The sequence below is a fragment of the Calidris pugnax genome, unplaced genomic scaffold (assembly GCF_001431845.1).
Source record: "Calidris pugnax isolate Ruff unplaced genomic scaffold, ASM143184v1 scaffold44, whole genome shotgun sequence".
Taxonomy (NCBI): Eukaryota; Metazoa; Chordata; class Aves; order Charadriiformes; family Scolopacidae; genus Calidris; species Calidris pugnax.
This window is the reverse complement of record NW_015094506.1, coordinates 35,863,729-35,882,688: the sequence shown is the minus strand read 5'-3', so window position 1 is coordinate 35,882,688 and position 18,960 is coordinate 35,863,729. Positions and strand designations below refer to the sequence as shown.

Below are 18,960 nucleotides of genomic sequence, written 5' to 3'. Positions count from 1 at the left end.
CCCCCGCTGGCTGCCCCTGAACGGCTCCGCCGGCGCGGAGGGCAGCGCTGGGGGCCGCGGGAACGCCACGGGGCGCCGCGCCCGCCTCCGCAACCCCTTCTACCCGCTGACCGAGGAGTCGTACGGCGCCTACGCCGTGATGTGCCTCTCCGTGGTGATCTTCGGCATCGGCATCATGGGCAACATGGCAGTGATGTGCATCGTCTGCCACAACTACTACATGCGGAGCATCTCCAACTCCCTGCTGGCCAACCTGGCCTTCTGGGACTTCCTCATCGTCTTCTTCTGCCTGCCGCTGGTCATCTTCCAGGAGCTCACCAAGAAGTGGCTCCTCGAAGACTTCTCCTGCAAAATCGTCCCGTACATCGAGGTAATGCCGGTGGGTGGGGATGCCCCCGCCCGCCCGAGGGGACGCGGTTCCCCGAGCAGCCCTCCCCTCCCTTCTCCGCTTCGCTGCGAGCGGGGCCGGCCCGGGGCCGTCCCGGTGCGGCGCGGTCTGGGTTTCCCGGTGGGTCCCGAGGCGGAGCGGGCCCCGGGCGGTGACCGGAGGAGGCTGTGGCCGCCTCAGGTTCAGCAGCGCCGGGATTTCTGCAGCCTCACACCGAGCGTGTCCGGCTCGTCCTTCCCCTCGCGCGAGTTCTGCCCAACTTTCCTGCTCCTTGTCATCCCGAAAGGCGAAGAATCCTCCCAGAATTAGATTTCGTGGTTTTTTTTTGGTTTATGTTTTTTTGTTTTCCTAAAGTGAAGTGGTTCAGGAAAGTGGAAGGAGGGGGGAGCTGGGGATAGACTGTGAGAAAGTGATTGTAAAAAGGACCATCAATGTGATGTATGCGCTCTTAATTTATACTTCAGCGTTCGAATCTCACACTTATTTATTTGGCTTATCTTTATTTAAAACAAAAAAAAACCCACCAACAGACTGACCCCAGCTCCATGTAAATTGCAGCTTGTTGGCAGTGGTTCAGAGGCTGTGTTAGAGAAGCTCTCAGCCAGCTGGCCAGAGTCCTGCCGGCACCGCTCAGGTTGTCGCTTTATTTATTTACTGGAACTGAACACTGAGGCTTGTTGGTAGGGTGGTAGCCCGTCATTCTGGCTGGCTCTGCTGTGTTCCCAAAACCTTATGCTCAGTATTATTCTGTAACTGAAAGCTGAGAAAATAGGTGTTGATCCTCATGTCCTAAGAATGAAGTATTAGCGGGACCTCTTCTCCCCCCCCCCCCCAAAAAAAAACCCCACCCAAAAAAAAAAAAACCAAATTCAAACCGCATCCCTCCTCCGCACACATTAATCCATTAGGCTCATCCCATCCATCCTTCTGAGGGCTCTATGGTTGGGGTTTTGGGGTTGATTTTTACCCCCCCCCCCCCCAAAAAAAAACCCTCACCAAAAAAAAACAAACCCAAAACCAAACCCAACTTGTTATTAATACATGGAATATGAGTTTCAACACACAATAGTATACAGAAATATGTAGTTAACTGTCAACCAATATTTTTAAGTGTTTAGAAAGAAGTGTGATGTGTGCAGCCACTAAGTTGCCATTCCTTCTGTAATATGTGATATACTTCATTGCTGGTGGTGTTGGACAAAGGGTGGAGCTGTGCTATGCTTAGATGAATTCCGGGCCAGTAGAAAAGCATTACATTTGAAAATCTCAGACTACACTTAATCGATTTGCATTTAAGAAGACGTGAAGGAGTAAATATGTGTGTTGAGAAACTGATAGTGCCAGGAGCTTTTAAAAATTCTGAGTTAGGTTATGGGGCTACTGTGTTAACCAATAAAATATGTAGTACTGTTTCAGTTAAAGTGTAGCTTTTTCAATTAAAGTAGCTAGTGTAGTTTAAGCGTTTTCAGGACTTTCCTGTGGTGACATTTCACCATTCCTAACCATTTTTTGGTGCATCCACATACAAAATAGAAATGATTCTTTATAATACTGATTCTAATTAAAGATCAGTAGCTGAAATTATTTGCATGGCCACGCTGTTCTTCAAAATTAGTTGCTTATGCTGTGCAGCTTTGGGCGCTAAAGAGTTTGTCAAACTGAAAATAGCTTCTCTGAAATGTAGTTGCCAAAATTCAAAGCTATAATCCTGAAAAACATTCAGCTGCTGCTATCCCTCCTTTATACTTAATGACACCTTACTTTTTCTCTTTAAAGTTCTGCACGTGTCTAGAGTTGAGGTCTTGTTCAAGAACTGGCAGCGATCCAGTCACAATGGACCAGTAGCATAGTGCCTGTCTTAGGCTTAATTATTACTGGGGTCTATAAGTGAAATGTTCTCCTTGTCCCTAAGGAAATTTAATTAATTTGTGTCTAAGGTACAGATCTAAAACAATGTAGCCTTGGGGTTCTGTGTTGCTCCCAGGATTGTATTTTCATTCAATAGTCATTAAATACATGTATGTAAAGTATATTCATCACACTGGGAGCCAGGAGTGGTGGAATATTGAACTCCACCGTTGGATTGTGCCTCGCTACAGCTTGTCTTGAGCTTGGTGAGGAGGATGCTGTCCCGGAAATCAGGATTTGACCCTGCTGAGATGAAGGAGGGAGTTAGAGAAAAGTTTTGCCACTTTGCAAGTGTTGTTCAAACCTCACAGGTGTTACACAGTGGCGCTGACACCACCAGGAGCAATGAAGATGTGGAGCATGTCATGAAACCTGTCCCGTGAGCAGCTGCTGCTCCATGCTCTGTCAAGGACTATTCACAGCAATGCACTCATCTGACAGATGAGTTAACAACTGTCTTCTCCCTTGTTGGAACTCACCTGGGTAGGCTCATCCACTTCTTACACAACGGGAGAAGGATGAGGTCCTCTTAGCTCCTTGAGAGGGATGCTGTAAACAGTTATCTTCAGGAGAGGTTCCTTCATGGAATACAAATAGAAGCATATTCCTGAAGATGGACAAATTTTAAGATATTCTCTGTGTTTTCTGTAAGTTAGCCCAGTGTTTTGTTCTTTTAAGCGTCTTTTTGTTTCATGCTCTGCATCCCTATTTTGCATGCCAGTGCTTCTCATATGCTGTTTAGAGAGCTACTTGTCCCACCCAGAGTTGTAGATCCAGAAATATTTCATTTTCAAGCATCAGAGACCCTTATTGGATTGAGTTCTCTGTCATACCAGCTTGTACTTTCAGAACTAGGGAACAGAGGATGTCTGATCGTCCAGAGCAAGTGATGTGGTGATCACAGCATTTTAACATATCTCAAGCATGCTTTGTATTGTGTTTGAAGGTGTCAAGTGGTCCCAGTGAGGAATCTTGATTTTTCTTAGTTTAGCCTCCTGTCGCCAATTGATTTTTATTTGTGCTGTTTAATGGGTGTTGTGCAGAATTTAACAAAACATCTGTTGCCAGTGATAACACATATGCACACAGCCTGGGGAAAATGTTTTATGATGTCTTCAAGCACATTTGTGTAGGTAAATGTTGAGCTTCGAGCAGTGGAAGGTCTCCACAGTATTTAAATTAAAGGGCAGTCTTCCCATACCTAATAAAGATCTGCTGTGACCAAGTACATTAAGCAGTCATTTCAGCCATATATTGTATCACAGTTTGGTCACTTCTAACTACTTTTTAAAACTATGTCTTGCCTATGCTTGCATAAGGAATGCCGTGCACCTGACTGAGGAAGAAACTGAATAAATTAATTCTTCCGTGCTTCTCATCAGGTCTTTAGGTGATAAGAGTATAACTGCTAGGGAGCAAAGCTAGAAAGACAGATGGTTAGTAGAAATGGATGGAATTATCTCCACCAAGAACTTCACTTGACCCTGATGATGGCAGTGTCCTGGAGGAGCAGTTTTGAATGCACTGAGAGGGAGTTGAGAAAAGAATTAGAACAACTGAGGCAGCTACTGTGCCCATAAGGGTGTGTGGAGATGTGCTTCTCCTTTGCAGTTTTAATCCTCTACTCTGCAGTTTTTAAGATTTTGCCACTTTTCTGCAGATGGTTCCAAAGTCTAGCTTTAGGCATGCGTGTCTGAAGTGTTTACCTGCACAACGTGTTTACCTTGTCTTCGGTATACTTCTCTCTGTACTGCTCAAAATCAAGAGATACAGGGTAAACAACAATACAAAGATAGTGGCTTTGGCTAATTCCTGTTCCCCAAGCCCTGACAATGAGGAACCCTTTTCTTTTTGTTTAAGCACATCAAGTCTTTCCAGAAAAAAGACTAGGGGGAAAAAAAAGAAGAAAAAAAAAAAGAAGAAAAAGAAGAAAAAGGAGTACAGAACAATATGGTTCCAGTTGCCCTACTTATAGATTTATGCTGGGCCTTTACAGAAAGAAGTATGAATGTAGACAAATCAGTAGTTTTCTAAATATTTCACAGCTGGTAAATATAACAGTCCTGTGAAGTAGCATTTTTATTTTTTATTTTAGTGCTGGAAGCCAACAGTGAAGAGGTTAAATAAGTTGTTTAAAGCTTGGGGCAGCTTGCTCAAGTTGACAAATGGATTGTGTCAACTAGGACAGGAAACTATCTTTTGGGCTTAAAAAGGAAGCTTGCTTGAGTTGTATGCGTTCTGCTCTTGGAGGTTACGCTAGAAGCTTGATGAGTTTGCGGGGAGTTGTTGGAATTAGGCATCACTTTCTATGCCAGCAGATTGAGACCAGCTGCTTATAGTGGAGTAAGGATTTAGAAATGGGAAAGGGTCTAGAATGAGGGTTTGGGGAGGCTGATTTACCATCTTGTGTGGTCCAGCACAGAACAAGAAGTTGCCAAGACCAGTGATGGTACTCTGCCCTGGGCTAATAAACATGAGACCCTCTGCCTTTCTCATACCCCCCACAAAGAAGAGAAAGACAAGTTTGTGGTGTCCTCATCTGGACCAGATCACGCATTCGAGGCTGGCTTGAGTCTGGAGTGGGCTGACGGTGAAAGTCTCTCAAATCGGATGCCCAGCCTCTGCATGTGCTTTTGGCAATCCAAATTTTGCTTTGTGGCATCACTCTTCTTTTTGGTGGACAACTTCCAGCTCAGGAAAGCTGTCACAATTAGTATTCTTTGTGAAAAGCATAAGGATTGATTTGGCCTGGAATACAAATTACTCTCTTTCCCTGGAGCTGACCCTCCAGGGCAATTTGAGGTGAGGCTTTTTCCCCTTTCTCTCTTTTACTTGGTAGATGCAAGCGAGAGGCACAAAGTGCCTGGTGTCTGCCTGTTCCAAAGCTGTCAGAAAAGATCCTCATTTTAAGCTTCACTTCAGGGAAGGAAATACATTTTTTATGGGAGTTTATAAAAGCTGTGTGTTATCTGTCTTCTCTCTGTCTTTTGTTGTGTGGCATCTTCTTTATGTCTCTTTTTTGACTCTAGTCAGAGCTGGGCTCCTGAACCTCCCGTAAGTCCTCTGGGTCATAGGCAGAGATCCTCAGAGAGGTTTGTGGTTTCAAAGCTTCGTACTGAGAGTTATCTAGACCAGTGGCTGCATGTGTCTTGTACTGAGCAGAGTATCTTCAGCTGGAATCACACAGTAAATAATTACTTAAAACAGAAGTGTTAATCTATCTCTGCCCATTAGGTATTAATAGCATGGTGATAGTAGCTGCCGTGTTGGCTGTTCTGTCAGTTTCTCGCTCCTCTGCAAACCCTGTCCTTAGGGGCTTATAAGTTGTCCATAAAAATTTGCTTTTGGCTTAAACTTTCCATATGGCATTTCAGCATAGAAATGACTCTGTGTCAGACTAGGTTTAAAACTGGGTCACTAATATTTAAGTTACATATGTGTGGGGAGAAAAAAGCAGCATCTGCTGTCCCAGCACCATTGACTCGACTCTGAGCACTGGGGTGTCATTTCTCCATATGATAGGATTTTTCTGCAAAGGAGGAAGAGGCAGATTTCTAACAGCAGTTCCATGTTGTTAATATTAGGAATTAGTGCAGAAGTCCCTTGTGTGGCGTGATGAGAATTTGATCCTCAGTGGAGAATGATACTCATTTCTTTATTTAAAGGGAAAAAAAAAAAGGAAATTTAATTTACTTACGCGGTAGCATGGTAGATTTTGAACAGGAAAATGAACAAAAATTGAATCCTTTTGTGTTTTGCAATTTTCCCAACGCTCTGGATAAGCATGTGGTGTACTAATGAATATTTCCAGTGCCCTGGCAGTCTGTTTGGCTTTCACTTCCAAGAGAATTCAAGAGCAGCTCTTGGAAGTGGATTCTGAACACTATTACTCTTAGGATATGCAGAAGGAGAAGAAGCACACAAAGCACATGTGCTCTGTGTCTCCCTGGTATGAATGTTGATAGTACTACAAAGGAAACAACTGTATTGTAGCCGTTGTTCCACGTGTGTGGGACATCTCCATGATAGCAATTTCTACAATTACTATCTTGTCTTTTAGGTGATGTAGATTTTCATCAAGGGTGCTTAAGGTAATGGCTAATGTCAGAGGGTACCCTGACCCAGTAACCCTTAGCTACTGGGTTACTTCTGCTGCACCACAGTAGTGTTTCAGTAGTGTGAAACACAGTAGTGAAACACAGTAGTGTTTCAACTGAGTGACGCTTACCTATTTTACAGCATAAAGCAATTCATGTTTAATAGCACTTTGTGTAAGAAAGATAGATATATTTATGTATTTTTCTTTTATAGCAATGATTGTCATTTTTGTGTTTTTGCAGTTTTTTGTTGTTTTTTTATTATTATTATTTTTTTATTGAAAGAACAGAAATCAGGATCTAGATGAACTTAAACAATTAAATAATTGTTTTCAATGGGATGACCTTTCGTTTTGTGGTAGTCCGGTCTTATTACTGGACTCTGTACTGTAAGTGTACAGTAACACAAAAAAAGTATTGCAGCCTATACTAACTTTGTTTATTTACCTTAGGCAAAACTGACAAGTCTGCAAGAGCCACCATGGTATGTTGGGGTTGTTCAGCCTGGAGAAGAGAAGGCTCCAGAGGGACCTTGTAACGGCCTTCGAGTACCTGAAGGGAGCCTATAGGAGAGATGGGGAGGGACTCTTTTATCAGGGAGTGTAGGGATAGGATGAGGGGTAATGGTATTAAATTGGAAGAGGGGAGATTTAGATTAGATACTAGAAAGAAATTCTGTACACTGAGGTTAATGAAGCACTGGCTCAGGTTGCCCAGAGAAGCTGTGGATGCCCCATCCCTGGAAGTGTTCAAGGCCAGGCTGGATGGGGCTTTGAGCAACCTGCTCTAGTGGGAGGTGTCCCTGCCCATGGCAGGGGGGTTGGAACTAGATGATCTTTAAGGTCCCTTCCAACCCAAACCATTCTATGATTCTGTGTTGCATTAGCTTGCTTTAAGGCTATAAAGTTTGATGTAGATATAGAAAAGCCGCAATAAGATGATAGTCTATAACGGCTTGGGGGAAAAAGATTAGTTGTTTATATGATATAACAGGAATGGTTATAAACAGTTTACACAGTGTCACTGAGAGCTCAGAGATGACTTGGCTAGTAGTCATCAACCTTTTCTGTTGTTCAGATTTCCTATTGCAACAGAAAAATGTTTTGAATACCTGTCCTGCCTTGTAACAAAGGAAGGAAGGGTGCCATGCAGTTTAAGAAACTCTCTATTATCAGCATAAAATCTATTCTGTCTTAGAAAATCCAGCTTCAGCTGGTAGAAGCAGCTTCTTAGAGCTTCTTATAACTCATTTATTTAATCTTGTTCCATATGAACTCAATCTCCATTGTGTGCCCTCACTTATCCATCAGAAGGCGTGCTTAATGTCTGAGATGATTAATAGTCTCTCTCCTTTCCAGCCTCAAGTTGCTCATGACTGGTTGATTCCCATTCTGCTACATTCACTGTCCTTTGGCTTAGGTAACTTTTGTATCTCAAGATAGACTTATTTGTAGATAGCAGCAATATCACGTCTTGGTCTTCGTCTTACTGGCTTGAGAGACCCAACCTCCTTTTTATATTCACTCCGATTTTGGACTTTGTTCACCATTTTACCCAAGTCACCTTTTCTGATCTCATTTCTGATTTCTGGTTTTCATCACCTTTATCTAGTCAAGCGGGTATTAGTGAGAGGGAATTTGGAGTCTTCTGTCCACTGGCATTCCTGACCATAGTACATCTTCGCCACTTCCCTGGTCAGCCTGAGTCTCTGTTCCTAGAGGCCAGGGCCAAGAGCTGTGGGACCACAGCCAGAAGAAGTAGGACAGGCCAGGGAATGCCTGGGAACATTTTGGTAATTGTTAAAACTCATGAAAGGGGAACGGGTATGTTGGAGGGACAGAGAGGAGAACTGATGCAATTAAGCTGGGCGTTCCATGAGTTTGCTGTTCTCTCCGGCCTCAGTTCCCCAAAAGAGTTTTGACACAGTTGACTAAGAGCTGGTGAGCTAATGACCAAAGGTTTATGTAGCATCTTGAAGGAGCATCACAGTGTCTTCTAACAACCCTGGCAATGCTTTTAAAGGAGCGACGGTATTAAGAGACTCCGTTGTAACAATAATGTCTTCTTTAGTGGAGGTATGCTGTAGCTGGTAATCCCTTCAACGGCAGTTCTCTGCCCAAGTTGTGTGGGCACCCCCTCAAAACAGGGGTTACTTCGCCACTTCCTGAAAGGAAATCCGTGGTCATTCATTTAGAAACTTGGGGACTTTTCTGATACCATCTAGTAAGAGAAAGATGTAGACTGGTGTCATCCTGAATGTCTAGAGACTGAAGGAGACTCTTCATAGGGACCATATGGAAATAGATCAGATGACTAAGTGATGATCAAAAACTACTGAGCCTGACTTGCCCTTGCCTTGCCTCATTTCCTGCCAGGTTGCTGGAATTAAGACTGCAAGAGCGTACCAGCATAGCAGAAACTCAGCTGTTACAAGAAGAGCACCATTAAACTCCATGCAGCTTTGCACAGCTTTAGGATGTGTTAATTTGTCCTTTATTTACTCCCCATCAAATTATCTTCATGTGGTTATTTCAGGGCAATGTAACAGATTTAAAAGGTAGCTTGTCTAGCTTCTTTGACGTTTTCAGCTTAACCCTAATTATTAGTGTGTGAAGAAACACCTCTACACCGAAATCGTGTGAACGTGCAGAATGCATGTCCCATTTCTCACCCACATGGGTTGTGAGCAGCACCCATTGATTTTGCTGGCTCTTACTCATAGTCTGCAATATGGGATAAGTAATCAGACCCTTAAATTGCTGTACTGCTTTTAAGCGAGTCAGCTGGAGTGAATCCTTGTTCACCTGCTTGGGAGTGTTGGTTTTTTGCAAGCTTTTCCATGACGTTACCTACTCCACAGTAATTTACAGAAATCTGTAGATTAATCTGCAGAAAATAGGAAACCATTGCCTGTTCCAGAGAAACACTAGGTTTGTTTAGCCTGTTTCATCAGTGAATCCACGGGAGAGTTTTCAAAGCCGGCTTCCACTGTTCTTAGTTGTTTCCTCTTGCTCTATTTCACTGTCTTAAACCTCCAACTTGTTGGTCAATTAATGTGACAGGAACCCCGTAGGTTATGTTTGTTCATGGTAGACAAGTCTTCTTTCATTAGTCCAGCCTTAACAGCTGCAGAGTTTTAATGTCTTAGCTGCTGTAAAGCAGCCTGTTCGCAATGAAATGCTAAAGCCATAAAAGCCTGTGCGTTGGGGGCGGGGGGAAGAGGCTCACGTAAGAGCTGAGAGGGAGAATATAAATGTACAAAATCTCAGATTTTCTTCTGTTCTGGTGAATTCTTATTTAAATCCCCTGTTCATTCCCGAGACTCAGTTATTTCCCTGTCTCCTGTAATTGTAGGGAGCGGAATCCTGACCCTTTTGTTATTCAGGTTGGATGTTCTGGCTAAAGGTTTTGCTGTCACTCTAAGGAATTTGAAGACTGCGCACACATTTAAATGTTTTGGAAACAAAGTCACTAGTCTTGAATTTAAAAATCTATCTTTCAGCAGTGATACATGAAAATTATCTCTCATTAGCTAAGTTTATCACTATTCATTAAGATTTCCCTGTAAGTGTAATTTGTTTTTTTGTTTGTTTTTTTTTTTTTTTTTTTCCCCTGTATTTACTAAGCTTTCTTTGAGTCTTGTCAGGCAGCTTAACTTCCTAAATCAATAGATTTGCCTATTAAAAATGTTTACGGTACTGCTTTGTCATCATTAAATATTCCTACGTGTTAATTAGTAAGAGATTGCATCTTACTCATCTTTTAGGAAGCTGCTTCAAAGAATTCCCCAACTAAGCCAATGCCTGACAGTTCTAATCCCAAGTGCCTAATATTTTTCAGTGATATTCAATTTTAGCAATCTGATATGGCCATTAAATATTGAAGGCCAAAATTAATGACACATTTCTGTAATTGTGCATAATTGTACTATCTATCTTTGCAGAACTTTTTACAAGAGATATATAAACAGGAGTATTTCAAAATTATGGAAATCAGAAAGCGTTTTTTAAAATGTACAGATGTGAAATTTAAATATATCATTGCACGTCAAATTTGGGTAAGCAAAAATTATAGTGAACTGCCTACTATTACCCTAGATTTCCCAGTTAATTCCACAGACACAAGGTTTATTCATGATAAAAGTAATCATTCTTTAAATTTATAAGGAATTTTATTTAACAGTTTCTTTTTTTTTTTTTGCATTAACATATTTTCAGCATAACAGAGCATGCAAACCCACAGAAATAAATGAATTAGAATGCAACAGGGCACCTAATCTTTCTCCAATTTAAGCTAATGGGAGTTCTGCTTGGAATTTGAACTAAAGTTGAATTTATTGGAAATAGGATTAAGCCAAAATGTACATAGTCATCTTGCAAATTTGTTTTTAGGAAATTTAATTATAAACAGGATAAAATGATAGGAAATTATGTTTTGTGACAGTACAAGACTTCTACTCATGCATAGAATGATGGTTATTAAAGCTAAAGAACATATGCATTGCTTTGTACTTGCTCCTTACAGTACATAATAGAGAGCTCTGTTCAATCCATCTTTAAATCATTTAAACAGTGAAATTTCTGCCATTTCTCCTGGCCTTCAGTACATGCTCCTATAGGATGTTTCCTATGAAATTAAGCCTAGATTTTCCTAGGTTTATGGATTTTTTCTAAATTAAATGTTGAGGATAGATTATTAAAGCTGAACTATTACAGTCAAGATAGTTTTTGCACAGGCTCTGAAAGTCCAAAGAGTTCAGATTGTCTTTTTGAACTCACAGTACAGGATGAATTTATGTGCCTACATCCCACCAAAACTTCACTTAGGAGCTAAGTCCACAAAATCAGTTGTTGCACTTGGCTTCGTTTGGTAGATGTTTAATCTGTAAGGTTCCTAAATTTTGTAGATATGGAAGGTTTTGATGTTATGATTCCCTGCATGTTTGATGACATATAATGTGGGCATGAGTTGATACCTCTGCTGAAAGAAGACTCTCCCATCTCTCTTGACTTGAATTCCAACCCTGGTGGTGGAACTGATCTTTCTGAAAAACACCCCTTAGAAAAATGGGGGGGGGGGGGGGGGAAGGAAATTACATTTTGTGTAACTAATCTTTCGAAAAACCCCCCTTTAAAAAATGGGGGGGGGGGGGAGAAAGGATATTACATTCTGTGATTTGCATATCGGTCAGTTCCCCAGTGTTTTTCACCCAGTGGAATGGGTGGATGCTTGCATAAATCTCCAGGAGAAGATGGCACCTAGCTAAAATAAGTATTTGTAGGCAGAAAACTGGAAGGATATACTTTCTTGGGATGTGTGCTGGATGACAGTTCAGCAGACACTGGAAGTTAAGTTCTGTCTGTAATGCTTCTTTTGATGGTGCTCAGCACCATGGTGCTTGTCTCCTACACTGGTACCCCTAAACTAGATTTTCCTTTGCCTTTGTCAGTCATGGGGTTGGACTTGACTGGTGTTTCAGAGTACAAATTGAGCTCTCTTTAACTATGAAAGAGTACAAACCTCTTCCAGGGAACAGCTCAATGGTAAAAGCCTTCATCCAATGTAGAAGAAATTAATTCCCTCTTTGGCCTGAGTGAGTTCAGTCCTTCATCTTCCATCTCTAAGAAGATTGCCATCAACAGGGGAACAGGGGACTTTTGAAGGAAATGAAGTTTTCCCACTATATAATGGATTGTACCCTTGTAGCTCTCCTTTTTTTTCCTTTTTTCCTTTTTTTTGGGGGGGGAGTGGGGGAGAAGGTATTTTTTGTTTTTTTCAAGACAACATCTGTACTAACTTGCATGCCCTTTCCTCCTCCCCAGGTGGCCTCTCTGGGAGTCACCACGTTCACCCTCTGCGCCCTCTGCATCGACCGGTTCCGTGCTGCCACCAACGTGCAGATGTATTACGAGATGATCGAGAACTGCACCTCCACCACGGCCAAGCTGGCCGTCATCTGGGTGGGCGCCCTGCTGCTGGCCCTGCCGGAGGTCGTGCTGCGCCAGCTGACCAAGGAGGACCCCGAATACAGCGGCAGCCCACCGGGGGAGCGGTGCGTGGTGAAGATATCCACCGCGCTCCCCGACACCATCTACGTGTTAGCTCTCACTTACGATGGGGCAAGACTCTGGTGGTACTTTGGCTGCTATTTTTGTTTGCCTACCCTGTTCACTATTACCTGCTCCCTGGTAACAGCCAGGAAAATCAGGAGGGCAGAAAAGGCTTGCACAAGAGGGAACAAGCGACAGATTCAGCTGGAAAGTCAGATGAACTGCACAGTGGTGGCTCTGACCATTTTATATGGGTTTTGCATCATTCCCGAAAATATTTGCAACATCGTGACTGCCTACATGTCCACAGGGGTCTCCCGGCAGACTATGGACCTCCTCCATCTCATTAGTCAGTTCCTTTTGTTCTTTAAGTCCTGTGTTACCCCAGTTCTCCTTTTCTGTCTCTGTAAACCTTTCAGCCGGGCCTTTATGGAGTGTTGCTGTTGCTGCTGTGATGAATGCATCCAGAAATCTTCAACAGTGACGAGTGATGACAATGACAATGAGTACACCACAGAACTGGAGCTCTCCCCTTTCAGTACCATCCGTCGCGAAATGTCCACTTTTGCCTCCGTGGGGACTCACTGTTAATTGACCTTCAGCCTTTATTTCCTGTATCTTTTTCTTTTTTCTTTTTTCTTTTTTCTTTTTTCTTTTTTCTTTTTTCTTTTTTCTTTTTTCTTTTTTCTTTTTTCTTTTTTCTTTTTTCTTTTTTCTTTTTTCTTTTTTCTTTTTTCTTTTTTCTTTTTTTTCTTTTTACTTCACACTTTTCTTCTTGAAGCAAAGTGCAAGAAAAAAAAAAGGTTATTATTGAAACTACTCTGGAAACCAATCTGCATATTAACAGTCGTGCTTTGGAAAATAATTTGTTTGGTTATTCAAATGAAAGAAAGAGAGAGAGAAGGAGAGCCAGCACTCAGTTTTATATCACTATATTTTGTATGGTGCTAGGATTTCATTGGCTGGGGAGGAGAATACATATCAAATCCACTTTTATTTAATTCCATAGTTTGGGTGGGGGTTTTTTGTAATCACTGTAAAATGATTATATAGACATTGTGGGTTTTGCAAGATGTTTCATGTAAAAGATGTGGTGGAAAGTATTTGAAGGTAGTTTTAATCCAATTACTGTACACTATTGTGAGAGGACTTGGACTTCAGAAGATTTATAAAGTAGCATTTAAATAAATGAGGTTTTATTATTTAACTTCATTGTCAATTGGCATTTAACAAGGACACCTAAGTCTTTGCTTTGCATAAAATAATTTAAATGGCCATTTTTAATTTACCATTCATGTACTTACCCTTGGAGGCTATAATTACAGGAAGACGGTTATAATGGTATTAGATTTACATGCGTGGGTTTTTTTAAATGTATATTATGAAGGTTCAGTGTGCCTCACTGAAAAATTTCCTTCTAAACCTGCAGGTATGCAAAACCTTAGTTATTTTGTACTTCTTACGGAGAAAGATTTGCTTTCTCACTAAATTTTGTCTTGTGTGGTTTCAAAATCAAGTTTCTTTCCAATTTGTTATTGGTTTTACATTGAGATTATGTCCTCAGTCTCTGTATATATAGCTCCTACTGCCTTCAGTGAGAGTCCCATTGCAGAGGAAGGTATTCTTTTGCCAGAGGTTTGCTGACAATAAATGTGAGGGACTGAAACATGTGGAGAGTGAATTCCTTCTTCTTTTTAAAAGGTATAAACACACTTGGACGCTTGGGGCTTGACCCAGAGCCCATTGCAGTCAATTGAAAGATTTCCATCAGTTTCAGAGGGTTTTGGATCAGACTGGCATCTCCTATTTATTCTGGGATATGTAGCATGAATATTAATCACGGGGGCTCTGTATACCGATTATAAATCATGCTGCCCTCACAAAGACTGCTATTCACTAGCAGCTCACAGCTCTGAAGCTGTTCTTGAGAACCACGGTGTGTTTTGCTGATGGCTTCTTGCTGTCCGCAGAGTTATTAAAATGAGGGTATGTCAACACTGCCAGCAACAGTGCAATATACTAAACCCTGAAGTTGTTATAAACCAGCCAGGCTGGAGACTGGAAAGTGCCTATCTCTACCAGCAGAGCTTATTTGCCCCACTTCTTGGCTGAAGTAGGCAGGCTGTTCTTGGCAGGCAAGCTGGCTCATATTTACACTGGGCAGCGGGCTGAAGTGTAGACACATGCTAAGGAACTGAATTTGTTATAATTAGCTTATATTTTAATACTAATTAAATAAATAATACGATTGCAATAGTGTGTGCAAAAGTAAAATCCCGTGCATTTCTCCTGTGAAATTAACAGTGACTGTAACTGATGTAGTCTTACTTCCCGATATCTGCCTCTGAATATGTTAAAGAACTTGCTGTAACTTCTGGAAAGGAGTCTATTTTTTTATTGGTAGATTCTGGACTTAATATGTTTAATCTTTGTAGCTGCTTGGGCAAGCAGTATTTCTTCTTTTTATTTACCATTTTAACCTATAACAATTTCAGCTGAAAAGCAGTTGAAATTAATTAATTTGAATCCACATCCAAATACATATGTATGCACTTGAGTTCTTTTTCTGGTTTTTGATTCAGACGTTGGACCCTAGCAGAGCAATCTGCTTTAACCACAGGCCTAAATTTAAATATGTGTTTCTGTTTAGTACTTAGTACCAAACTTTTAAAAATAATTTTGTAGGATGGTCAATCACTTTTGAAGACTTCTTTATAAAGAACTGTCCCTTTTTGATAAACCTTTAATTGACTTCACATTGCTTGGTTGCATTCAATAAACTATAAGAGTATTAAAGAGAAAAGATCTTCTCGCTCTGGTACCTGTGTCTGCTCAGATACATATTCCCATCAGTACCTTTTGATTTGTACTATTCTTCTTTTTCCTTATAAAGAATAGGAATAAATCCTCCCTTTTTGTTCCTTCACTGTGTTGCTCAATTGTTTCTCCCAGTTCAGTCCCAGCACAAGCAGTGGCTCAAGGACCTGAGAAAGGAACAGGAGAACAGGAGGAAGCACTTTCTTTTTAACAAAGGAAATACAGAAATTTCTTGGGAATATTAAATGATGACATTTCACTAATTTGAGGTCAAGACTGCTCTGGGGCAGGACAAGTCCCCAGTTGCCTTGGGCGTTGGGTGCTTCCAGCTTTCCAGTCTGCAGTGGGTAGGTGTGAGCTGTGCCAAGGAATGCTGCTCTCTCCCAGGTTAAATGCTCCGTGTCATGGAGTGGTGCAGTTTGCTTCTCTATTTTCCACAATATACATACGCTAATCTCACTGGTGAAAAAAAAAAAAAATATCAGCAAAAAAAGAGATTTAAAAAGTCACTGGAGAAGGGAGAATTTGAAGATCCATAGCGCTGTGCCTGGAAATAACCCTCCTGCATGTGTGGTGGAACATTCTCCAGCCTTGTATTCAGTGGGGCTGCTTTGTACTCAGTGTAACCTTGCCTTTTCGGCTGCTGAAAAAGCATTTTTCACAACTATTCACCCCCCCTGCCTTGGACCTCCAACATAGCAACTGGACGTGCAAGACACCCTTTTATTCTAATTTGTTCTCTAAATTGGTTAAACTAATCCCACATTAGCAGGTTTGCCTTGTCACAGCCATTCTGATGCAGGCGTGGCTTGTTAATGCATTTAAGTGTCATGATAAATGATTCCTTTTGTTAAAGATGAGGTACTGCATTGCTTTTCTTCATACTTTTGGGACTGATGCTCTGAACTTTTAAATTTTCATGGTCTTTGCTTTTCTTACTTTCTTTCATATTCTTTGAAGCCATTTCTGTCTTTTTTTAATCCAGTTCTGTAAAATATTTGTCTATTAACAAGAAGACCTTTAACGGACTGATGAATGAAGATTTTGAAATGTTTATGGCAAGGATTTAATTCTTTTACATAAAATAGAGGTACTTGCAGAGCATGGTGATCAACAGAAAAGAGGAGTGATGGAATGGAAAATCAGATTATGAAGTAGGAAAGCCTTACACCTCTCATGTTTGTAAACCTTTAATATGTTAACATATATCATCCCAGCCCTGGTCCCATTAAGAAATTAAAACCATAAAACTCTAGTATGAGTTCCAGTATCTCCAATGAGATCTTTTTCATGACCTATATCAAAAATATGTTTCTTACTTTTACTCTTCTGATTCTCTACCCCATCCCAACTGAAGGGAGTGAGCGAGGGGCTACATGATCCTGATTGCTGGCTGGGATTAAACCACAGCAATATGATCTTTGTGTAGGCCAAAGTAAAAATGGTAAATTATTGAAAAATATCACTCAGTTAAAACAAATCTCTTATTCTTTTCCTTCCAAGATGAATTCCTGCATCCAGCCTTCCATAATTCTTGCCCTTTAATGGTCACAGTGACTTGTTCAGCTCCTGTTCTGTCAGTGGGACCCAGATGTAAGCTTCCATAGCTACTGCTCCAACAGTTCTGGGAATGGCTCCTAAAGTCAATGTAGAGGTTTCAAAGCATATTGTCCTACACCTCTTCATAAGAAATTGTACAATGTTAGGCTACGTGATAAGACTGTCATATTGTGCTCATGGCACTCAGAGGCAAACTAGATTCCATGAAATGTATCAAAACTCTGAGTAGCTACCCCAAATGCACTAAACAACAGGAATATTCAAAACCTCTCCTAGGATCTGTGAGACGCTGTCTCAGGCACAGCATAAATATACGCAACTTACCCTGTGGGCACCTAACTGCTGTTGATGTTCTCAGATACATTGCTGAGCTGCTTCCGGGCTTTTTTTCCAGGTGACGTCAACAAAATTCCCAAAACACTTAAATCATCCCCTTGATACTGTGTTGGAATTACAAATTATTCAAAACGAGTCTTTCTCCTTAGCTGGGCCCAGCCTTGTGTGTAGAGAGCACATCTAAGGTGGCTGCAGGCTGCCAGTAGGGAACAGGCTTAACACAGTAGGATCAGCATATATATGTTTGTGCATGTTCTGATGAATAAAAAATATAGGTTTTGTTATTTCTAGGATGGAAGAGCTAGATTCGAAGTTCTGCTCTGCTTGATGTGTAGCTGAGACTTGAATTTGGTGGTTCAACTTCCCATCAGAAAGGCGTAACTGCTGTGGTAATAGATATGCTGGTGAAAAGGGGGTGGTTCCAACTTTTTTTGGTAATTAAATGTTGAAGTAGAGGCTGCAGCCCCAGTACCAACACCGCTGACTTAAGCCACTGTGCTGTAGAAACAATTTCTTTTGTTCACTTTCTGGTCCATGGAGTGTTTCTAAGTGGAACAGCTACTGTCAGGGAAGTGGAGAAATAGTGATCTAAGAGCAGCTGGCAGGTCAGTTGGTAAAGTGCTCAGGTGAGAACTGAGCAGTTTTCAAGTGCTGACACAAGTGCAGGCACTTGAACCCAAGTCTGTTTTGAAATACATATGTTACCCGTGGCCTTATTGGTTCCTCTGTTGCACAAAGTTGTGGATTTTTGTGTCTCCTGGATGGGGAACTTCCCATCTACCTGAGCAAATTGTCTGTTTCAGGTGACTAATGGGAGAGTAGTCACAGTGGGTGAGCTTAGTCTGATGCCTTGTTCATTTGCACTTCTTTCTTGCCCAGCTCTTTCTTCTCCATGCTTTGTTTTTTGAAGGTCTTTCTTCAGATAAGCATGTTTTGCAGTCTGAATGGCAGCGCTCCCAAAAGTTAAGCAGGACAACGATAAGCAGATGCCCACATACACAACTTTGAGTCTCTAGGTTCTCTTTGAGTCTCTCCCCCTGCCTCGGGAAGATTATAGCACGTACAGATGAGGCTGTGTGTTACCTTTATTCCGGGGGGGCAGAGCCTATGAAGCAAACTGCCTGCGGGAAGCTGGCTCACCTCAGCTCTGTAAGAACCTAGACCACGTGATTTGCCCAGACTACAAAGGCAACTGGGACATTGGCATAGATCTTCCACGTCCTAACTTCTTACGTCTTCATCCTAAGAATATCCTTCTTCTTTTGCAGGCTGGAAATACAGTAAGTGACAAGTAAGGTCCATTTAACATTAAGAAATATGATTAGGAGGAGTCATACCATTTCCTGTGATAATGCCTCTTTTTCTTTTTCTTTTTTTTTTTTTTTTCCATTTCTTCTTTCCAACCTTCCTTTTTCCCTGAAAAACTCAGCCAAAGTCAACATGAGCAGATGATGTGAATCATTAAAATTTAACGGTATCCTACATGCACTGTCTTATGCTTCAGGAGCTGTATTTTTTCACTGCTGTTTTGTATTTGATGGAGTCATTTCACACCTATGCTTAGCAGATTTCAAATTTTCAAAAGCTGGGTATGTCTTTTAGTGAACAAGAAACGATGGAAAAGACAGGGACTGAGATGCTCCAGGACACTCAGACATCTCTGCAATAGAAACACTGACTCATGTTGAGGGCTAAAGGTTCATCAGACAACCCAGGGGAGAGCTGTATTTAACCGTGTACTGCATTTAACCCCTGAAATCCAGGCTACTCGCTTTCCCTATGATGCAATTTGGTAGGTTCAGTT

General features: G+C 41.4%; 1 protein-coding gene across 1 annotated transcript; it reads left to right on the top strand.

Moving 5' to 3' along the window:
* Position 1: 1 nt before the first annotated feature.
* GPR37 (G protein-coupled receptor 37 (endothelin receptor type B-like)) lies at positions 2 to 13,679 on the top strand (the record flags this gene model as incomplete). Its single annotated transcript, XM_014963351.1, has 3 exons — positions 2 to 370; positions 12,216 to 13,062; positions 13,168 to 13,679. Coding segments are annotated over 2 exons (1,188 nt in total), but the record flags the coding sequence as incomplete, so codon positions are not given.
* Positions 13,680 to 18,960: the final 5,281 nt, after the last annotated feature.